Raw genomic sequence first — 23,532 nt, 5'->3', positions numbered from 1 at the left:
CCTATCTCCTCCTATCCCACTTGTCCTACACATGCAGACAATTGGGTTCCGCATGATAAACCTCTGAGCAGCCTCTACACTATTCTGTCTCCTTCACTCTTATTCCTGAAGTTTTTCGGGTCTTCTGGATCCACTTCCACTAGATCCGAATCACCCTCAAACTCTCTTATATATAGCGGAGCCCAGTTTGGTGACTTATATGTGTCTCAGCCTACATCGGAACCCTCCGAGTATGATTTTGTGACCAGTCTACAGGACCAATCAGGTCATGTGTATACAAAGCAATGTCCTAACTGGTGACCTGCATCTAAACCCAAAACCCAATCTGGTGACTTCTATCTAAGGCTACTTTCACACTAGCGTTAAAGGTTTCCGGTATTGAGTTCCGTCATAGGGGCTCAATACCGGAAAAAAAACACTTCAGTTTTGTCCCAATTCATTGTCAATGGGGACAAAACTGAACTGAACAGAACCCAAAATGCATTCAGTTCCGTTTAGTTTAGTTTCCAGTCCGGAGAGAAAACCGCAGTATGCTGCTTTTTTCTTTCCATCCCTGGGATGCGGAGCAAAACGGATCCGTAATGACCCCCAATGCAATTCAATGGGGACGTATCAGTTTTCTCTGACACAATAGAAAACTGATCCGTCCTCCATTGACTTTCAATGGAGTTCAAAACGGATACATTTTGGCAATGTTAAAAAAAAGTTAAAGATAATACAACCGGATCCGTTCAAAACAGATGCAGATGGTTGTATTATCAGTAACTGAAGCGTTTTTGCTGAACCCTGCCGGATCCAGCAATAACGCTAGTGTGAAAGTAGCCTAAAGTGGAGCCCAATCTGGTGACCTCTATGGTACATTGAACCCAATCTTGTCACCTCTATGCAAAATTGAGCCCAATCTGGTGATATCTATGGGACATTGAGTCCAATTTGGTCACACCTATGCAGAATTGAGCCCAATCTGGTCACATCTGTGCAAAGTGGAGCGCCATATGGTGACCTCTATGGGAAATTGAGCCCAATCTGGTCAACTCTGTGCAAAATTGAGCCTGATCTGGTTACCTCTATGCAAAATTGAGCCCAATCATGGTGACCTCTGTGGGAAATTAAGCCCAATCTGGTATCCTCTATGCAAAATTAGGCCCAATCTGGACTCTAAGCAAATTGGAGCCAAATCTGTTGATCTTTAAGCAAAGTGGAGCGCAATCTGTTTAAAAGTTTAACCTACTCTGGTGACCTGTATGCAAAATTGAGCTTAATCTGGTGATCAGTATACAGGATTCAATCTGCTGACCAGTATACACAGCATGGTGTAACCTAATGACCATTACATAAAGCAAAGTGCATTCTGATGACCAGCATACAAAGCTGAGTAGAATTTAGCAAGCATTATATAAAACTAAACATAGTCTGGTGGTAGGTTTGAAGGCTAAACCCAGCAGGCTATCAAATGTCTTCCTTCGGTTTCCTCATCTCACTTTCCCTTATATCTCTCGGATACTTTCTGCAATTTATTAAACCTAGTGATCATTCTCTCATACTTGGAGCCATCTGAGAACTTCACCCACATATTAAGATAATTGTAGGACAGTTGCTTTGATTTCTGACAGTTTTGTTGACTACCATTCACATGTTTATGGGATTGCGATGCAGATAGCTCTTGACCAAGGCAACTATAGCATGTCCTTAAGGAAAGGCATAGTAGAGTTTTCTTTTTTATCATGTGGAAACAAAACCGTGGTGAGATCTTTAAGCATAATCACTAGCGCAATCATAAAAACAGAGAAATGTTCCAAAATTTCGGTAGGTTTTGGAGATTGCACAGTAGACAAAAATACACCTAGTTGCACAGAAGTAAAGGAAAATACAAAACTGATATTTTTAGGCATCCAGTATTCGCAATACCTTATGTCAACCGTTCCCAGTAACAAGAGGATTTCCTGAAAAAATTTGTTTCCTTACGGAATTTAATATTTTGTTCTCCTGTAAATTAAATTTTTAACAAAAATAACTTGAAGTTCATGGACCTTTATACCAGCAAAGTAAATTATAAATAAGAGTAAAACATCTAAAATACTGATATAAAAGGGCCTCTTGGTTGAAAAGACCTTATTTATTACTCTGAATGACTAGATTGTCAGTTGTCCTTCTGAGGAGCATTCCTGCCAACAATAAATAGTGTCCATAAATGTCCATGTACAATTTCCCATCTTCATACAATTATGAAGCTTTGTAATCATCCATTATCCTCAGAACATCATCCAGAATTGATGGGCCAAGGTCCAGCTCCAGCCCAAAGAGATATTCAGAAGGAGGATTATCCTGGTTCTGGGAGTCCATGTTGTCAATTTTACTTTGAGATACATCAGTCCCACTTCCTGGGCTGAACATTCCACTTCCAATAATGGAACCTTCAGAGGAACTTGTAGAAGCTGTCAAGAACCTGCTACTTTCTTCTTTAGAAATGGAGGAGAAAGACATATCTTCTTCTCTACGAAAGCATCCTTCCCCGTAGCTAATGGACATAGAACGTTGGCTTGGGACTTCTTCCAGGTGCAGCCTGGGTGGTTTTGGAGGAGCTCTCTCCTTACTCTGTGTTCCAGTGAAGACAGGGAGAGATACTGCATTTTTTAAGAAGGGACGGAAACTTCCATCATTGTCATTAAACTCTGGGTCCAGACTGTTGTCTGTACCTTGGAGGGTCAACTTCCGGCCCAAATTTGGAAGCAGGTCATACTTGCCTTGTAAAAAGGACAACTCCCCAAACATGTCTTCTCCATCTAGTCCTATATGAGCGCTGTGTCTGAAGTCACCTAAAGGAGGGCTAATCATTTCCCTCGATAACACATCTCGAAGTTTGGGCTTTTTACCTCTCTTAGGAGTGGACGTTTTCAAGTATATTGGGGTTTTTGCTGGCATTTTGTAAAATGTGAGGTCCAAGCTTCCAATGCAGGGTCAGTCCTGAAGAAAGGAACCACAAACGGGAACCTTCACTTCAACCTGGAGGACATGATCTCCAAAATGATGCAATACTGAAGACTTGTTTGGGTTTCTTATTCAATCTTCTGTTGGATCTGAAAGAAAAACAACATGTTGAACTTGAAGTATCATGATTATTGGTCATACAGACCACAAATGATCTATTCTGCAGATGAAAGCTGTATTTGATAATTTTTTTGGTGCTACCATGACCCTATAGGCCCTATAGGGTCATGGTAGCACCAAAAAAATTATCAAATACAGCTTTCATCTGCAGAATAGATCATTATAGGGGTTCCCTAGTGAAGGCAGAGGTTGCAGGTCCAATGGCTTGCTATGTAAGGGGACACCAGTATGAAAATTGTGCACGATAGTTGATGGAACTTTTGCATCGGGGCACAGGATATATAACTTCTTGGTCAAAATTTTCCACCAACAAGTTATATTGACCCTGCTTTATAAGAGTTTTAGTATAATCTGGACTAACTAGGGTAAACCAGGATTCCCTTCTGTTTTATGGTTTTATCAAGTACTAGTAAAATGCATCTCCAGTGTACCGGGGAGGATGGGTACCAGGATATAAATATCTCTCCTCTGATCATTAGTACTTGGGATTAATATAAATAGATTTCCTGTGGAAATGAGGGCCTTTGGGATAAGCTTCCTTCCCTCCACACAAACAGGATAGAAGTCCCTCCCGGAGCGGACTGCAGACAGAATCCACTGTCAGTCACCTTCATCCCACGGCCAACTTTCTCTTCTGCAGTGATTACACAGAGATTACATACTGCAGGCTCTACAGGACTAATGACAGAAGAAAAATCACTTAGAGACATGAGACCTTTCTATTTTTACTGACATGTGTGACTGCCACCGTAGATAACTCTATCTATGGTTTGTAATCTGACCAAGGACAACATCTGCATGGAGTTTGTATGTTCTCCCTGTGTTTGCATGGTTTTCTTTCAGGTTCTCCGGTTTCCTTCTACGCTCCAAAGACATACTGATAGGAAACTTAGATTGTGAGCTTGACTGGAGACCGTGTGTGATGATAATGTGTGTAAAGTGCTGCAGAATATTTCAGTATGTGAGTAACAAATAAATAATAATAATATCTATCTCCTATCTATTTATTTATTATCTATCTATCTATCAAATTCAAATCAGCTTTATTGGTAGGACTAAATACATTTTAGAATTGCCAAAGTAAGTGGAAAACAATTGGGTAGGTTTGGGGAATGGGGACACGTCCAGGGTGGGGAGGTGAAGTCTGAGCAGAGATCAGACAGGCTCCAGAAGTGAGTGTCCCTCACTGTTAAGTATTTGGGGCACCGCAGCAGAAAGTGAGCCTCATCCTCCATGGCCTCCTCGTCGCACTGCTGGCACAGTCTACTCTCTCTATCTTCTATCTATATATCAATCAACTCACTATCTATCTATCTGTACTGTAGTTGTTCAAGTTCTGTCAAGTTGACAGAAGTTGGGATATACCAGTAGTTGTTTCTAGAAAAGCTGGTGAACAGTATCCCCCATTATAGCTCCTGTCACTCTTTTTTGTTGCTTTTCCAGACTCTTGACAAAAAAAATCTTCATAATTACTCAATGATACTGGAGCATACAAGCATCCCTGCATAACTAGACAGATTTGCCATTCAGGATTTACCGAAAGCTGGGTTACAGATCTGTAATCGGAGTCAAATCACATTGGGTACGACCTTGCCTTCCCAGCACCATCAGCAACTGAAAATTGGATGGATATGATTCTGTCCAGTCCAGGGAATTCTAGCTATGTCTTGGATGTCTTGTAATAGGAATAAGGAGAAGAATGGGGAATGCACTTTCTTCAGTTCTCCACATTTCTTTACAAATGGTTTGCTGTGGCAGACAGATGGCTGTAAAGCTGATCTGACAGATTATATCCCGTAGCGCTCACATCCCAGCTGGCTGCCTCCATTAATGGGAAACATGGGATCCATTTCAGGACAGTTCTCTGCTGCTCCTTTCTATTGGGAAGTGGCTGGAGAATATGAAACACATGAAATTCAAAGGGTTTCAGATAGTAAAACATGACTACATCTGGTGCGTGTTACATAGACCATCTAGAATGCATATATAGTCCTTCAATTCCGCTCCAGTCCTGTCATTGTTCTGGAAACAGCAAAACAGAACCAGATCCAAACATAACTGGACCGAAAAGACCCACCCTGGCCACAGGTTGTTCCACCAGATTTTACCACCTTGTGATAACCAAGATCTTCTCACTTCTCACAGGAGTATTACATTATAATTGGTCTGCAACAGCCCAGCAACAGACCTATCCATCTGAGATGACCATGTTGGATCTCCACACACCAAGATCTCAATGCTCTTGATACAGAAGTGCTGCTAGCACATGTTGACCCGCCACCAGGACTTTCTACCCGGGGCAGATTGGACATAGATCCCACAGGGAATTTCCCTGGTGGGCTGATGCCCATGGTGTGAGGAGGCCACAGAACTCACAAGAGCTCCACAAATAGCTGAGGATAGGTCATCTATATTTTACTCCTGGAAAACCTCTAACTTTTTAACCCCTTGATGGCAGATGTTGTCTCTAAAGATCCAGAGAGGAGCGGGCGCCATAGCCACCGGGTTTCTGCTGCCAGAGGATTTACTGTTACTCCAATGGGCCAATCCATCCTGGTCTTCTGCATAAGAATACACCAGTGGCACACAATAACTGGGGGCCCTGTTTCATATTTTGCATTGGGGCCCAGGAACTTCAGCATTCGCCCTAGCCAAGATCCATGCCTCTATTTAACCAGCATCACCGTTCTGCCTGACTCCTTGGCTGCACCTTAGCCGTGGCCAGAGATTACACCTGATTACGGGTTACATGACTGCTGAGGCTGGTAAGGCAAGCAGTAGGTGTGTGTGTGTGTGTGTGTGTATATATATATATATACATACAGTACAGACCAAAAGTTTGGACACACCTTCTCATTCAAAGAGTTTTCTTTATTTTCATGACTATGAAAATTGTAGATTCACACTGAAGGCATCAAAACTATGAATTAACACATGTGGAATCATATACATAACAAACAAGTGTGAAACAACTGAAAATATGTCATATTCTAGGTTCTTCAAAGTAGCCACCTTTTGCTTTGATTACTGCTTTGCACACTCTTGGCATTCTCTTGATGAGCTTCAAGAGGTAGTCCCCTGAAATGGTTTTCACTTTACAGGTGTGCCCTGTCAGGTTTAATAAGTGGGATTTCGTGCCTTATAAATGGGGTTGGGACCGTCAGTTGCGCTGAGGAGAAGTCAGGTGGATACACAGCTGATAGTCCTACTGAATAGACTGTTAGAATTTGTATTATGGCAAGAAAAAAGCAGCTAAGTAAAGAAAAACAAGTGGCCATCATTACTTTAAAGAAATGAAGGTCAGTCAGTCAGCCGAAAAATTGGGAAAACTTTGAAAGTAAGGGCTATTTGACCATGAAGGAGAGTGATGGGGTGCTGCGCCAGATGACCTGGCCTCCACAGTCACCGGACCTGAACCCAATCGAGATGGTTTGGGGTGAGCTGGACCGCAGAGTGAAGGCAAAAGGGCCAACAAGTGCTAAGCATCTCTGGGAACTCCTTCAAAACTGTTGGAAGACCATTTCAGGGGACTACCTCTTGAAGCTCATCAAGAGAATGCCAAGAGTGTGCAAAGCAGTAATCAAAGCAAAAGGTGGCTACTTGAAGAACCTAGAATATGACATATTTTCAGTTGTTTCACACTTGTTTGTTATGTATATGATTCCACATGTGTTAATTCATAGTTTTGATGCCTTCATAGTCATGAAAATAAAGAAAACTCTTTGAATGAGAAGGTGTGTCCAAACTTTTGGTCTGTACTGTATATATATATATATATATATATATATACATATACACTCACCTAAAGAATTATTAGGAACACCTGTTCTATTTCTCATTAATGCAATTCTCTAGTCAACCAATCACATGGCAGTTGCTTCAATGCATTTAAGGGGGTGCTCCTGGTCAAGACAATCTCCTGAACTCCAAACTGAATGTCAGAATGGGAAAGAAAGGTGATTTAAGCAATTTTGAGCGTGGCATGGTTGTTGGTGCCAGACGGGCCGGTCTGAGTATTTCACAATCTGCTCAGTTACTGGGATTTTCACGCACAACCATTTCTAGGGTTTACAAAGAATGGTGTGAAAAGGGAAAAACATCCAGTATGCGGCAGTCCTGTGGGCGAAAATGCCTTGTGGATTCTAGAGGTCAGAGGAGAATGGGCCGACTGATTCAAGCTGATAGAAGAGCAACGTTGACTGAAATAACCCCTCGTTACAACCGAGGTATGCAGCAAAGCATTTGTGAAGCCACAACACGCACAACCTTGAGGCGGATGGGCTACAACAGCAGAAGACCCCACCGGGTACCACTCATCTCCACTACAAATAGGAAAAAGAGGCTACAATTTGCACGAGCTCACCAAAATTGGACTGTTGAAGACTGGAAAAATGTTGCCTGGTCTGATGAGTTTCGATTTCTGTTGAGACATTCAAATGGTAGAGTCCGAATTTGGCGTAAACAGAATGAGAACATGTATCCATCCTCTGATGGCTACTTCCAGCAGGATAATGCTCCATGTCACAAAGCTCGAATCATTTCAAATTGGTTTCTTGAACATGACAATGAGTTCACTGTACTAAAATGGCCCCCACAGTCACCAGATCTCAACCCAATAGAGCATCTTTGGGATGTGGTGGAACGGGAGCTTCGTGCCCTGGATGTGCATCCCTCAAATCTCCATCAACTGCAAGATGCTATCCTATCAATATGGGCCAACATTTCTAAAGAATGCTATCAACACCTTGTGGAATCAATGCCACGTAGAATTAAGGCAGTTCTGAAGGCAAAAGTGGGTCCAACACCGTATTAGTATGGTGTTCCTAATAATTCTTTAGGTGAGTATATATAGCAGGGATTATCTGCAGTGCTATATCAGCAGAATCTATGGCAGGAAGCAAATCAAGTCAGTCTGCATAGTATGTATGTATATATATATATATATATATATAATGCTCTAATCCCCACAGAACTGCACCATCGTGTTATCCATAAGGTCTGAGGCAAATAAGAGTTTAATATGTGAGCAACTGAGTGTGACCACATCATAGTACTGCCAAAATGGTTTTTTACTGGGTATACACTAATACATACATAATGAATGGTTCGGTCATCTTGTAATTTCCTTTGTAACCAATTTGTGAACTATATTGATGCCAGTGCAGAGATTTAGAGGGGCTGTCCAGGGCTAGTAAACGGGTCTGCTTGTTTTCTAGACACAGCTTCCCATGGGTTCTGTCTTATATTAATGATTGGGGATGAGCTACAATACACAACACATCCACAAGGGTGATTTATAATTACAGATGCAAGCTCCTTAATGTGGCCGCACTCATTTTAACCTCTTTTCGGTTTTATCTGATTGTCATGAGCGTTGGATAGTTTGGCCCCGTGGATAGCAGATTCAAGTAATTTATCTGTGTAGCTCTCATGTAATAGAAATTGTGTTACTAGCTGAAGCTTTCATTGCTGACTCTTCCATGATGTACCCCCAGGTAAGGCCCATAGAGAAAAATGTGCCTGCTCCTCTGGGTCAGGAGTAAATTACAATTCATTACTCTGTATGTTAGTGAGAAGTAGGGGACCGATGGAAGGTAGTATTACTGCAGAATCAGACTACACACAAGGTTTGTTTGTAGTCTGTTACCGTCGAAATACAGATCATTTTGTAGTTAATTTTTAGCTTTGCTTCTTAGGTAAGTATATTGCATTGATTGGACTGAGGGGGTTGTCCTCCTATTAAATATTAACCTTCATGCAAAGTATGGAACCTCTGATGGAGACGCCAAAATGCAAATGTGAACAGAGGCTAAAGACTGTCATACAGGGGATCTTTCAGTTGACTATCTCTCCCGACTACCCCATATGCATACACTTTTGCTTCGATCAAACATATATGTATATACAATGTGGACAGAGGAGAAAGCCGCTGTCAGACACTTCTGGAGGGGGCTTATCTCCTGGAAGAACAAAGGGTTGGGTGAAAATATTCCCATCACCCGATCCTTCTCTCTCCTGACATCTGTGGGGTAAAATCGGAGCTCTCCATATACATTAGCGTGTTGGCCGAAGCTGCCGTTCTTGGTAGGTTCGGCTGTCAGTACACTAATGTGTACAGGAACCTTAAGAATCAAGCCGGACCTTATCTCCTGCCCCTGAACTTGCCCTATAAGAACTTCCAGGATCAGCAGGCTGTAGGAGCAGACAGTGAAATCATGTCCTTCTAATCAAAGCCCGGCGAGTGGAGTCAGCATTTCCCAGCAGGAAGATGGTTAAATTACACATATCAGTGTTCCGTCTCCTGTCCAGATCCCTCAGCCAAGAATGTGTCAGTACAGAGGCGTGGACCACCATCTGTCCGTCCATCCCTGGTGCTAAACTCTCACTGACTCTGCAGGGATAGTCCGGGTACAGAATGGAAACCCATTAGAAAGGTGCTCCAGAAAACTCACCCCCCCCCCCCCCCAATAACACACATTGTATTCTACACCCCAATAACACAATAGATCCAGTTAAGCAAAAGCCAAATCTAAATTATTTCATTTTAAAGCAGAAATTTCTAAATGTCCTGTGATTTTTCTAAAGTCCCAGCATACAATCCAAACATGCGATGCTTCTAAGCCAGCGACAGCTGAAGTGCCACAGTCTTTCCAAACATGCCGTGGATGTGTAAGGGGGGTCACCCTATACGCTCGCTTTCTAGCACGTGAGCAGCAGTTGTATCCTTCATTGTTGGTTGCCTGTTTCTTTAAATGGACTTATTATTTGATAGACTGCTCTATGCCCTGTACATATGTATATATATATATATATATATATATATATATATATATATATAACTGTACATATGTTGCTTTTACTTTCCAGGTTGGGTCTCCATACCCTTTGGCGCCGCCATTACAGGTTACTGTGGCTTGCAGGGATGACAGTCCTCTTGATTGGCAGCTATAGGGGAAGGTGATTACTGATGACCAGCCAACAGAATGTGACTAACTCTTCTCACACAGGAGGGGCACAGTTACTTGGTTCAATGACCAGCCTGTATAAGGGGTGAAATGGTGGTGCCCGTTTGTGGCAGTCAGCTTTCTGCAGTCCTGATCCCACGGGATGCCTCTCTCAGGGCCTTCCTCTGCTTGCCTAGCACACACACTGCGTCACAGTTCTGGAGTTCACAAAGAGGTATCTCCCAAGAGAGAGAACCATCTTGCCAGCTCCACCTCTTGGAAGTGGCTCCCTATGAGTCAAGATCTGACTTTCCAACAAGCCATTGGGATTTGACAAGGGAATATAGCCAAGCCAGATATCCATCCATAGACAGTAAGATGGTTCTCTTTCCTGGGAGATACCTGTTTGCATATTCGTTTCCCATGAAGTATTGCCAATAAGTGTCCATGCCATGAAACACTTCCAGTAAATCTCCATACAGGACTGGTCTCTTTAAGTAGATTCTGCGCCCTGCCTAAGTAAGTTCTGGAGGTCTTCTGTCAAAATTCACATTGCCTTCACTCAACCAGGGTTCTCAGACTCTATGTCCTAATCTCCTCCCAGATGGGTTATATGGTACCACACGGCATGCGCCCATTCTGGTGGAAACAGGGCCATAGCACATCCCCCTCTTCCAATCAGGTGCTCTCTCTACCAAAATAGCAGCTGACCTTCACTCTCTATATCACCCACCACACTGAACTCCTGCAATAAAAATATTCTTAAATAAACAGTTATATCACGGGTGTACATTTTCCTACCTGTACACCACCTCACAGTGACAAATAGCTGCTGAGAGGAGCAGATAGGAAGATATAAAATTGAATTTGAAGGTATGAAACCAATAGAGGAGCGTGAGGCTGGTTTGTGTTGTATTGGGACTGAGGTTGTCTTGCGAGATTGTTAGGCTTGGGACTTGTACCACCTGACTGTGGTGTGGCGGAAACCGATGTTGGCCTGGACATTGGTTGCAGTGGTGGACTGGAGGCTGGGAGCGGGTTGTCCATTAGAGAGACTGGTAGTGAGTTAGAGGCTAGAACGTATGACACAAAGACTAAGGAGAGTTGTGCAGAAGATCGCCAGGGGTGTGGCAATGCCTGGTATGTTAGAGCATGTCTCTGGAGGGGTGCAGTTCAGTTGCTTAGCTGAGCAAGGCCTGGTTCTCACAGGAGTGGATAGTGACCAATAGGTTCTAAGGCAGGCTGTCTGTGGAGGAAGGTTGTTTGAGTGTGCTGTCAGTCTGCTTGGGGTTAGCTCTGGGGGAGTATGCTGAAACTGTGGAAAAAATGTCAGCCTAGAAAAACCATGGTAGAATGAGAGATGCTGAGTTTATATCCTGGGGAGGGTATAGTTGGCTCTGGTAAAGGCTGCGATACATCAGCTCTGTGGGGACTAGAGAGCTATAGCGGATGTCTGGTTACCAGAAGGCCTGAAGTGCAGCCTTATGTGTTCAGTTTTATGGTGTTCCAGACTAAATGGGCTTGTTTCTTCCTAAAGAGGAGTAAGGCCTTTGAGAGCATAGTCTGGGTAATGAGGTACTGAGCTCTGGAGAGTAGGGCCTGAGACTGGAGGAATAGAGTCTAGAAGAAAGAGCCTTGGCTGAGGCATATCTACCTGATTTTTGGTCAAAAGTGAATTGTCAGTGGAGACCTGTATGAAGTAATACAGTCCTAGTTGTGGTTCCTGTGGAATAAACAGTACAGTCGTGGCCAAAAGTTTTGAGAATTACATAAATATTGGAAATTGGAAAAGTTGCTGCTTAAGTTTTTATAATAGCAATTTGCATATACTCCAGAATGTTATAAAGAGTGATCAGATGAATTGCATAGTCCTTCTTTGCCATGAAAATTAACTTAATCCCCCAAAAACTTTCCACTGCATTTCATTGCTGTCATTAAAGGACTTGCTGAGATCATTTCAGTAATCGTCTTGTTAACTCAGGTGAGAATGTTGACGAGCACAAGGCTGGAGATCATGTCAGGCTGATTGGGTTAAAATGGCAGACTTGACATGTTAAAAGGAGGGTGATGCTTGAAATCATTGTTCTTCCATTGTTAACCATGGTGACCTGCAAAGAAACGCGTGCAGCCATCATTGCGTTGCAAAAAAATGCCTTCACAGGCAAGGATATTGTGGCTACTAAGATTGCACCTCAATCAACAATTTATAGGATCATCAAGAACTTCAAGGAAAGAGGTTCAATTCTTGTTAAGAAGGCTTCAGGGCGTCCAAGAAAGTCCAGCAAGCGCCAGGATCTTCTTCTAAAGAGAATTCAGCTGCGGGATCGGAGTGCCCCCAGTGCAGAGCTTGCTCAGGAATGGCAGCAGGCAGGTGTGAGCGCATCTGCACGCACAGTGAGGCGAAGACTTTTGGAAGATGGCCTGGTGTCAAGAAGGGCAGCAAAGAAGCCACTTCTCTCCAAAAAAAACATCAGGGACAGATTGATCTTCTGCAGAAAGTATAGTGAATGGACTGCTGAGGACTGGGGCAAAGTCATATTCTCCGATGAAGCCTCTTTCCGATTGTTTGGGGCATCTGGAAAAAGGCTTGTCCGGAGAAGAAAAGTTGAGCGCTACCATCAGTCCTGTGTCATGCCAACAGTAAAGCATCCTGAGACCATTCATGTGTGGGGTTGCTTCTCATCCAAGGGAGTGGGCTCACTCACAATTTTGCCCAAAAACACAGCCATGAATAAAGAATGGTACCAAAACACCCTCCAACAGCAACTTCTTCCAACAATAGTTTAGTGAAGAACAATGCATTTTCCAGCACGATGGAGCACCGTGCCATAAGGCAAAAGTGATAACTAAGTGGCTCGGGGACCAAAACGTTGACATTTTGGGTCCATGGCCTGGAAACTCCCCAGATCTTAATCCCATTGAGAACTTGTGGTCAATCCTCAAGAGGCGGGTGAACAAACAAAAACCCACTAATTCTGACAAACTCCAAGAAGTGATTATGAAAGAATGGGTTGCTATCAGTCAGGAATTGGCCCAGAAGTTGATTGAGAGCATGCCCAGTCGAATTGCAGAGGTCCTGAAAAAGAAGGGCCAACACTGCAAATACTGACTCTTTGCATAAATGTCATGTAATTGTCGATAAAAGCCTTTGAAACGTATGAAGTGCGTGTAATTATATTTCACTACATCACAGAAACAACTGAAACAAAGATCTAAAAGCGGTTTAGCAGCAAACTTTGTGAAAACTAATATTTGTGTCATTCTCAAAACTTTTGGCCACGACTGTACTTTGGATACAGGCTTACACAATTGTTACGCAAAGGAATGCTAGGAAACTCTGTACTGCTTCAGTGCTTACCTCAGCTATTTCGAAGCCCCCCCCCCCCCCCCCCCCAGGATGGGAGATGATTGATTGGTGGTCTAACTGATGGGACCCTGATCCTGAGAACGAGGGTCCTGTTCCCCCACCCTGATCTCCCATGACATCACAGGACTTTCATGAGGCAACATCAAGTGATGACATCACATAATGGTCATGGCGAGATTTCTAGAGGATAGTCCAAATGTAATGTCACTGTCAGAGTAGTGGTAACTTTCATATGACAACATGACACCTGTTTTAGAGATTTTGGATGCTGGGTAGACTCAAGGACTCCTAGACATGATCTAATGGGAACCCCATCTTGGTAATACAAAAAAAAACAGCATGTGTGAACCCTGACAAACTCCCACAAAATATATTACTACGGAAACTTTCCATTGTTACATATCTGCTCTTGACCTTATTGATACCTGCTCCTTGTTAACTAATTCATTAATTTCCACATTGCTCAGATTCTTTGAAAAACTGAGAATGCTTCCAGTCAGCCATTTATTTTCATCTGAAGGTATAATTTGTCAATATGCTTGTCATTGACTTTACTGGCCAGGACATTCCCAATTACACTGGACTGGCAAGCAGCTTGATTGATGAACCCTATTTGCACACAAGCCATCATTAGTCCCAATCACCGATCTGTAGTTGCAAATGGCACAAGTTACCTCAGACGTAGTTGGTAAGGTTGAAGTCCACATGGAGGGAAGGAACAAGTACATTCAATTTCAGCACCCAATCCTTTTGCGCATGCGCCGGATCTTGTGAAGTCGGGGACAGTAAGCGCCGCCCAGCGAAGTGAATATTGATGAGCTGGGCGGCGCTTACTGTACCGGACTTCACAAGATCCGGCGCATGCGCCGGGCACTGTTAAGCGCAGCGCTTCAGAGCGGGGACCGCAGAAGCCGCCCAGCAAACTGAATATTCATGAGCTGGGCGGCGCTTCAAAGCGGCAGTTGGGGGAGGCTGGCTGGGCGCAAGAGAGGTGAAACGCCACCCCTTGGGCAGATTGAAGACCGTTGGAGCAGGTTATAAAACTTAAGTTTACTGTATGTATAATGTGGACAGGGGGGATACTTAGATGATTGTAATACCCATTATAAGACCTGTACTGCCATATATATACCTCAATATGCTTATTGGCCCTGTCAGTGTCCCTTTAAGTTTACTGTATGTATAATGTGGACAGGGGGGATACTTAGATGAGTGTAATACCCATTATAAGACCTGTACTGCCATATATATACCTCAATATGCTTATTGGCCCTGTCAGTGTCCCTTTAAATGTACATACACATAAATGCTCGACTTGGCCGAGTGTGCTATGTTCTGAATGAGGAGACATCTGGGGAGATGTTTATTCCCTTGTCTGCTGCTGTTGGATAGAATCGTCAGGCTCCCCGACAGATTATATGGATATTGGGCCCTGACAAAATCTGTGGGTACGGCCGACATTAATCTAATATGCATATCGTGCTTATAAATCAAGGACAGGTAAAACATGAGGGTATGGCCACATGGTCAGGTTTCCTGATGCAGTTTTAGAAACCAAAACCAGGAGTGAATTTAAAAAACAAAGTCGTATCTGTCCTTTATACTTTTTCAGCTTTTATGATTCACTCCCAATTTTGGCTTTCAAAACTACATGGAGAAACCTGACCGTGTGGCCATACCCTTGGACTGTTCTTAGTGCTTTCAGTCAACTGCACGTGTATGTAGCCATCAGTAGGAGAATATTTTCTTTCCAGAAGGACAAGTAGTCACGACCAGCATCGTATACACAATATATCCTCATGCAGTGTTGGACTGGCCCACCAGAGTACCAGAGGATCCTCTGGTGGTCCCAGGCTGTCATACTACAGTGTGCCCCAAAGGTCCAGGAGAAAAATACCATTTGTAGCTGCCTTTGGTACCAGTCACTTGCCACTAGGGTCCACTGCTTTGATACAAAACCTCTTAGACTTTATTGATAATATAGGGTTTGGGCCTTAACAATAATTTCATATGGTGGGCCCAAGAAACCCCAGTCTGACCCTGTCTCCGTATTTTAGATATAGTATAGAATACCACATCAATAGATGACATGTTCTCCAGTACCAATGTTTTTTAATCTCTGTTGATACGTTGCACATTGCTTGTCACGTCAGGAATGTAATTCAAAGGTCAGCAGTGGAAGGGTTAAGGTTCCTAGCCTCTTGCATCTGCTGCATCCTCCATATGGGACCATGATGGGGCTGCAAGGGGGTCTGAGGTGAGAGTTCACGGACTTCTCACAGTCCAGATTCTCTATTAACCCTTCCAGAAGCTCATAACAGAAGACTTGAGCAGTTCTAGTAAGGTTCCTGTGCTGGAAACTTCTGCTATGTCCTGTTCTCCTGAAGCCGGAAGTGGTTGTTTACATCTTCGATATTATTGTGCTGGGTACAGAAGAACAGGCAATTTTTGTACTTTTTGTGGATACACACTATTTTTCAATGTGGCACGAAAGTAGTATTTATTTATACAGGGATACGATCCACATGTATGTGTAGTGTCAGATATTGGGATGGTTCCAACATTTCTGTGCATGACCCAGATCAAGCATATGAGTATGAAGGACCTAAAGCTGGCCATACATACAGATACTTCTTGAAAGTCATCTATGGTGATGATGTTACCACTCTAATCTTTCAGCTGAGCAAGGGGAAACAATAGGACTGATCTTCAAAACCAAACATGGCCACTGAGAGCGAAACCCAAGAGTTTCTTAGCAGACCATTGTCTACAGTAGATCAGCAGCAGATGGTTCCAAAATGGTTGAATTCACCAAATGGTCTCTAATGTGTACGTTGGCTTCTCACGAGAACATAGGATGAGATGTGTGTCCTACTGCTATGGTATGCCCTTATAGCTTTTTTAAGACCGTGGGGAGAAGGCTTATTTTAGGTTGGTTCCATCCTTGTTTTTAATAGGTGGTGGAAACATGCCCAGAGATGTGGTCTCCATGAGTAGTGCAATGTTAGAACATAGCAGAAAATGTATTACAGTCATGGAAAGAGGATGGGGGCAGCAGGACCTCCTGTTACATGTGGTTGACAGTGTGGTGGCTTCAGGCTCCACCAGAAAGGAGTCTTATTTACATCTTTGCCAGTAGGCAACCATCTTCAACATGTTGTACTTCTGACCTCTACAGAAGGATGACTCAATTTGCCAGATTCAGCATTTGCAGAAAATTGGAGTAATTAGCAATTGCTGGACCCAACAGAGAATAGAATTTGATAATCTCTGCTAACGACCATATGCTGAATAAATCGCTGACAGAAAAGACATATACTTCAATAGGACTTCTTCTTTTAATGCCGCCTAAAGTGGTATGGCATCTGATGGAGCAAGCCACATATGAAACTGGAGGTACTCTAGGGGTCCCTATAGACTTCTGTGAGTGACATTTTATGGCTCCATACATCTCTATTGCTCGGAGCTGTAATAAAGCCTGGTTTATGAGGTCTTCTGCTGGATCTACTACTTTGAGTTGTATCCTCAGGCTACAAATATAAAAGCTGTGATCAGATAAAAGCAGAATGCTCTACATCTACAGAGAGGAACATGGAAGGTGATGAATGGATGACATCTGGAAGAGGAAAGCCCTGTGGGTTACATTGTGTAATGCTGGGGGGAATCCAGATAGAGCGGCTTCTCGGACATGACATCACTAACAGCTCATTACAGGTTACTAATGACTCACAATAGGAAATAAATCACAATATCAGAGAATTTCCAAGTGATGTGATGTAAGTATTAAAAAATGTCCCATCCCCCCCACTACCACCACCTCACATCCCAGTCCAGTCTGCCCAGTGCAACATGACATCACAGCTATACTTACTGTACAAGAGGACAACCTACAGGAGGGTTATCCTACAGTCACAAAATGTAGATATGATTTACTCTATCTATAAATCTATCTAGAAAAGGAAAAATCTGCAGTACATCCAGAATTCTGTGAAAAAGTGTCCTTCATTTACCCCTATAGCGACGTACTAGTCCTGAAGGACTATTCTTGGAGAACCTAGTAACGGTCCCAGCAAGAGGACTGAAACATTGCTATATGGGTAAATAAAGGACACTACTTTTTTTCACTGAATTCTGGATGTGCTGCCGCTTTTTCCTTTTCTATTGTTAGATGGTTTGTCACATCTTAACCGCTCCAACATTGACAGTGCTGTCCTGATTCTGGCATCTATCTATCTATCCATCTGCCTATTATCTATGATCTATCTATTATCTATTGAGCCTATCTATCTATCTATCTAATATCTATCTATCTCCTATCTATCTATCTATCTATCTATCCCATATCTATCTATCTCATATCTATCTATCTATCTATCTATCTGTAAACAAGGCAGACATAGCAGAGCTAGAGAGGGTTCAGAGGAGGGCAACTAAAGTAATAACTGGAATGGGGCAACTACAGTACCCTGAAAGATTATCAAAATTAGGGTTATTCACTTTATAAAAAAGACGACTGAGGGGAGATCTAATTACTATGTATAAATATATCAGGGGTCAGTACAGAGATCTCTCCCATCATCTATTTATCCCCAGGACTGTGACGAGGGGACATCCTCCGCGTCTGGAGGAAAGAAGGTTTGTACACAAACATAGAAGAGGATTCTTTACGGTAAGAGCAGTGAGACTATGGAGCTCTCTGCCTGAGGAGGTGGTGATGGTGAGTACAATAAAAGAGTTCAAGAGGGGCCTGGATGTATTCTTCCACAGTTAGGCCTCATGCACACGACCATTGTGTGCATCCGCGGCCGTTGTTCCGTTTTTTTCCGCTGACCCATTGACTTTCAATGGGTCCGTGGAAAAATCGGAAAATGCACCGTTTTGCAGCCGCATCCGTGATCCGTGTTTCCTGTCCGTCAAAAAAATATTTTTTTGACGGACAACGGTTCACGGACCCATTCAAGTCAATGAGTCCGTGAAAAAACACAGATGCACACAAGATTGCCATCCGCGTCCGTCATCCTTGTCCGTAGGCTACTTTCACACAGACGGATCTCCCTTGTATTTAACACATTGGTGGCCAGTGCGGCCGGCCCCCCCTCCCTCCCTCCCCCCACTAATTAAAATGACCAACCCCCCATCATTGGTGGCAGCAGAGAGTTCCGATCGGAGTCCCAGTTTAATCGCTGGGGCTCCGATCGGTTGCCATGGCAGCCAAGACGCTACTGCAGTCCTGGCTGCCATGGTTACTTAGCAATTTTAGAAGCATTATACTTACCTGCGATGTCTGTGACCGGCCGGGCGCTCCTCCTACTGGTAAGTGAAAGGTCTGTGCGGCGCATTGCTTATAGCACAGACCTTTCACTTACCAGTAGGAGAAGCGCCCAGCCGGTCACAGACATCACAGGTAAGTATAATGCTTCTTAAATTGCTAAGCAACCATGGCAGCCAGGACTGCAGTAGCATCCTGGTTGCCATGGTTACCGATCGGAGTCCCAGTGATTAAACTGGGACTCCGATCGGAACTCTCCGCTGCCACCAATGATGGGGGGTCGGTCATTTTAATGAGGGGGGGAGGGAGGGGGGGGCGGCCGCACTGGCCCCCAATGTGTTAAATACAAGGGAGGGGGGGGGGCCGCACTGGCCACCAATGAGTTAAATACAGGGGGGGGGGGGGGGGGTCTGCCCTCTGCTGCCTGGCAGCACCTGCCAGGCAGCAGGGGGCAGTCATGTACACAGTTCTTTTAGTATATTCAAACCTGAAGCGTCCCCATCACCATGGGAACGCCTCTGTGTTAGAATATACTGTCGGATCCGAGTTTCACGATCTAACTCAAATCCGATGGTATATTCTAACATAGAGGCGTTCCCATGGTGATGGGGACGCTTCAAGTTAAAATATACCATCAGATTGGAGAAAACTCCGATCCGATGGTATAATAGGGACTCCTGACTTTAAATTGAAAGTCAATGGGGGACGGATCCGTTTGCAATTGCACCATATTGTGTCAACGTCAAACGCATCCGTCCCAATTGACTTGCATTGTAAGTCAGGACGGATCCGTTTGGCCCCACATGGCCAAGGAAGACCCACGGACGAAAAAACGGTCACGGATCACGGAAATCCGTTTTGCGGACCGCAAAAAAAAACGTCCGTGTGCATGAGGCCTTATGATACTTTTTATTAACATGCAAATTAGGCCTTTGGTGCAACAAGGGCGTCATCATTGCTCTTGTTTCACCCAAGCTCCACTCCTTTCTGTGGTCACCCCCTCCCTGGCTGCTTACATTGACAGGTGCAGGAAGTGTCAAAGCAGCCAGGGAGGGGGTGACCACAGAAAGGAGCGGAGCTTGGGCGCAACAAGAGCAATGGTGACGCCCTTGTTGCACCAAAGGCCTAATTTGCATGTTAAGAAATGTGTCTATGCCGGTGACAGATTCACTTTAAAGAGGAGGTGTCACCTCTTCTGATGTATATTGTAGTAACTACCTGCATTCGGCATGTAATAACAATTCTGGAGCATCTATTCTTATTGCTCTATGTTGTGCCGTTCTTTTATCATTCCTGCTAAAAGTTTACAATTAAATTGCCAGCAGCCTGCAGTAAAGGTTCAGATGGGAGTGACCAGTTGGGGGTGTGTCCCTGCACAGTCTGACAATGGCAGCACTGATTGGACAGAGTAAGACACACCCGCTACTGGTAACACCCAGCAGTACTTTTAGGGCTCATGCACACGACCGTATGCCCTCCGAGACATACGGTTCGTGAGCGGGCAATATGTCCAGGAGCGGCATACATCGTGCGCACGGGAGCCCACAGCATCATAGGTTACTATTATACTGTGCGCATCGGGCCGCCTGCGGGACTATTGTCCCACACTCATATCTATCATATTATAAGTTCGGGACAATAGTCCCGCAGGCGGCCCGATGCGCACAGTATCATAGTAACCTATGATGCGGTGCGCTCCCGTGCGCTCGATGTATGCCGCTCCGGGACATATGGCCCGCTCACGAACCGTATGTCTCGGAGGGCATGCGGTCGTGTGCATCAGCCCTTACTAAAATAGACATGTCAGGAGAGGTGACAGGTCTTCTTTAAGTGCCTAGCGTTCATGTAAGCCTCTTATGTGCTTTTCACATTAAAACAAAACACAGTACACCTAAGGCTACTTTCACACTTGCGTTTGGTGCGGATCCGTCATGGATCTGCACAGACGGATCCGCACCGATAATACAACCGTCTGCATCCGTTCAGAACGGATCCGTTTGTATTATCTTTAACATTGCCAAGACGGATCCGTCTTGAACACTACTGAAAGTCAATGGAGGGCGGATCCGCTTTGCATTGTGTCAGTGAAAACGGATCCGTCCCCATTGACTTACATTGTGTGTCAGGACGGATCCGTTTGCCTCCGCATCGTCAGGCTGCAGGCAGCGTTTTGGTGTCCACCTCCAGAGCGGAATGGAGACGGAACGGAGGCAAACTGATGCATTCTGAGCGGATCCTTATCCATTCAGAATGCATTAGGGCAAAACTGATCCGTTTTGGACCGCTTGTGGGAGCCCTGAACGGATCTCACAAACGGAAACCAAAACGCCAGTGTGAAAGTAGCCTAGGATACACTGTGCATACATGGTGTCCCAGAGATCCCTAAACAGAAAGTCCAGTTACAATCTAGAAGGCTGGTCCATATACAGGAAGATGTCTTACAGATGTTTGCTGACACATGTGGGAAGCCTTGGGGATTGATCCTTGTTTTGTAAAATGGTTTTCAATAATTAACGTTTAAAAGGGATTTTCCGAGATTTTCTGGTTAGGTCATCAGTATATGACACTTGGGCCCCCCGCCGATCAGCAGTTTAGGAAGGCACCTCTCTGTTTTCTCCAACTTTCCCTAGACCATTGACGTTACGGTCATCTGTCACGTGGCCTAGGGGCAGCTCAGCCCCATTCAAGAGACAGGTCCTGAGCTGCAATACCAAGTCCAGCCACATACAATGGACGGCGCTGTGCTTGGTGAGCTGCAGAAGGCCGTGGTGCTACTACAAGCGCCGATGTCTTCTTAAACAGCTGATCAGTATAAAGATCTCAGAAAAACCCTTTAATCATTACATAATGACAAGTTCAGCAGCTTTCCAATCAAGATCTCTGCTGGCAGTATGTGAATGGAAACATTCTAGTCCAACCTCATACATTGCAATCCGGACGCAAATGGATGGCATTTGTCAGGCGGATCCGTCTGACAAATGCATTGAAATACCGGATCCGTCTCTACGGTGTCATCCGGAAAAAACGGATCCGGTATTAATTTTTTTTTTTGCATTTTTAAAGGTCTGCGCATGTGCAGACCGGAAAGCCAGATCCGGCACTAATACACTTCAATGTAAATTATTGCCCTATCCGGCATTCCGGCAAGTGTTTAGTATTTTTGGCCGGAGAGAAAACTGCAGCACGCTGCGGTATTTTCTCCGTCCAAAAAACGTAAGAGGGACTGAACTGATGCATACTGGACGGATTGCTCTCCATTCAGAATGCATTAAGATAGAACTGATCAGTTTTTTTCCGGAATTGAGCCCTAAGGACGGAACTCAATACCGGAAAAGAAAAACACTAGTGTGAAAGTACCCTAACACCGCTATCTTTTTATGTGGAAGGCGATGTGAGCTCATTACATCAGCGTCACAGATCTCTCCCCCCGGCCCTGAGGGTTCGTAAGCAATATACCAGTCTAGGTATCATATCTCAAAGGTCACTGTCTACACAGGGTGCCTTTTATCCACCTCTTGGGAGTTTGGGTAGGACTAGATCTGTACAATGTCAGCACCTGGATGTACAGAGGTATATTCCTATTTAGTGACAGCAAGCAGAGATCTTGAAAGCAGCAGGGAATTGAAGCGCATTGATATACATAAAATCAACCCCCCCTCCCCTACCCTGCCTGTGACAGTTTTCACTGTTTGTCTGGCATTCAGTTTGTGAACCAGGAGGATCAGGATGAACAAAGCTATAGGTCCTAGATAGGAACCAGTTGGCTGACGTTTTTAGTTTTGCAGCAGAGTAAAAGCAGAAAATAAATATCCAAACGATCGTATTATTGTCAGATTCCAGATAACTCGTTGCTCCGTAAGCACATGCAAGACATACAATGTGCACAGTAATGGAGAATCCTAGAATATAGGCGTCCCATGGCATAAATCACATAAAGGGTCCACAACATGAAACATAAATAAACAGCGTGGCATAAATCCAATAAAACTCTTTAAGATATAGCAGTGCCAGGTGTGTCGCTGTACTAGAGCTGAGTTTGTCACTTGGCACAACTCCACCACCCACAATGTGTTATCAATGGTTTTCTAAAGGAGTATAGGCAGGCTCAGGGAACAGGTCAATCCCCAGGTGGGCCCCTGAGCAAGGGTGGGTCCTCAGTCCCCCCCCACCGCTTGCAGCCAACCGACACAATCTCAACCATCCTATGCGTCCATAGAAGAAACTGGGTCGATTATTTAGGAGACTGCCCAGTTTATTATTATAGATACATTTGGCGCTGGAAACGACTTCTAGACACCTGGAGCGTCTTGCTGCTGTCTGAGCAGGTAGTATTTGCATGTAGCTGTACATCTGACCCCCAGAATGAATTTTACTGGTGGGCACCCCAGTCTGACACTGAGTGCAGGTACACTTACCGCATTATCCAGATTACGCAGAAATGATACCAGTTCGGCTCTGCTACATCTACATGCCATTCTTATATGTAAACCGTTTTATGAGCAGCGTATGGGAGTAACATGACACAGTACATGGATCTACTGAGACCCTCGTATCATGACAGCCACCGCCCCCCTTATATCGTATCAGTCCCTAGCCTAATACAATAAATGACAGCCAGTCCTCGTATTAGTCCACTGAGCCATAGGAATTCACTGTGCTGGCCATTGACCCATGCCAGGGTGCTGGTACCTGCCATGGAGGATCCTTACCTGTGGTGTCCAGGCTGCACACAAGCGCTCTCCTCCTGGTCACAGGGCTGCAGTCTGGGATCTGTGGATCCTGCAGAAAGGGAGTAGAGAGTCAGGGAGGAGCCAGAACACATTCACCTTCCCTTGCCCTGACTA

At 44.3% G+C, this 23,532-nt stretch overlaps 1 protein-coding gene across 1 annotated transcript; it reads right to left on the bottom strand.

Annotated features, from left to right (window-relative positions):
• Positions 1–985: 985 nt before the first annotated feature.
• Positions 986–23,487, bottom strand: LOC120977694 (cdc42 effector protein 2-like). Its single transcript, XM_040405739.1, has 2 exons — positions 23,398–23,487; positions 986–3,077 (listed from the first exon to the last, which is right to left on the bottom strand). The coding sequence occupies exon 2, from the start codon at positions 2,920–2,922 to the stop codon at positions 2,224–2,226; it is 699 nt and encodes a 232-aa protein (XP_040261673.1). The 5' UTR covers positions 2,923–3,077; positions 23,398–23,487; the 3' UTR covers positions 986–2,223.
• Positions 23,488–23,532: the final 45 nt, after the last annotated feature.

Source organism: Bufo bufo, chromosome 8 (assembly GCF_905171765.1).
Source record: "Bufo bufo chromosome 8, aBufBuf1.1, whole genome shotgun sequence".
Lineage (NCBI taxonomy): Eukaryota > Metazoa > Chordata > Amphibia > Anura > Bufonidae > Bufo > Bufo bufo.
The sequence above is the reverse complement of the archived record's forward strand: the minus strand, read 5'-3'. Positions and strand labels throughout refer to the sequence as shown.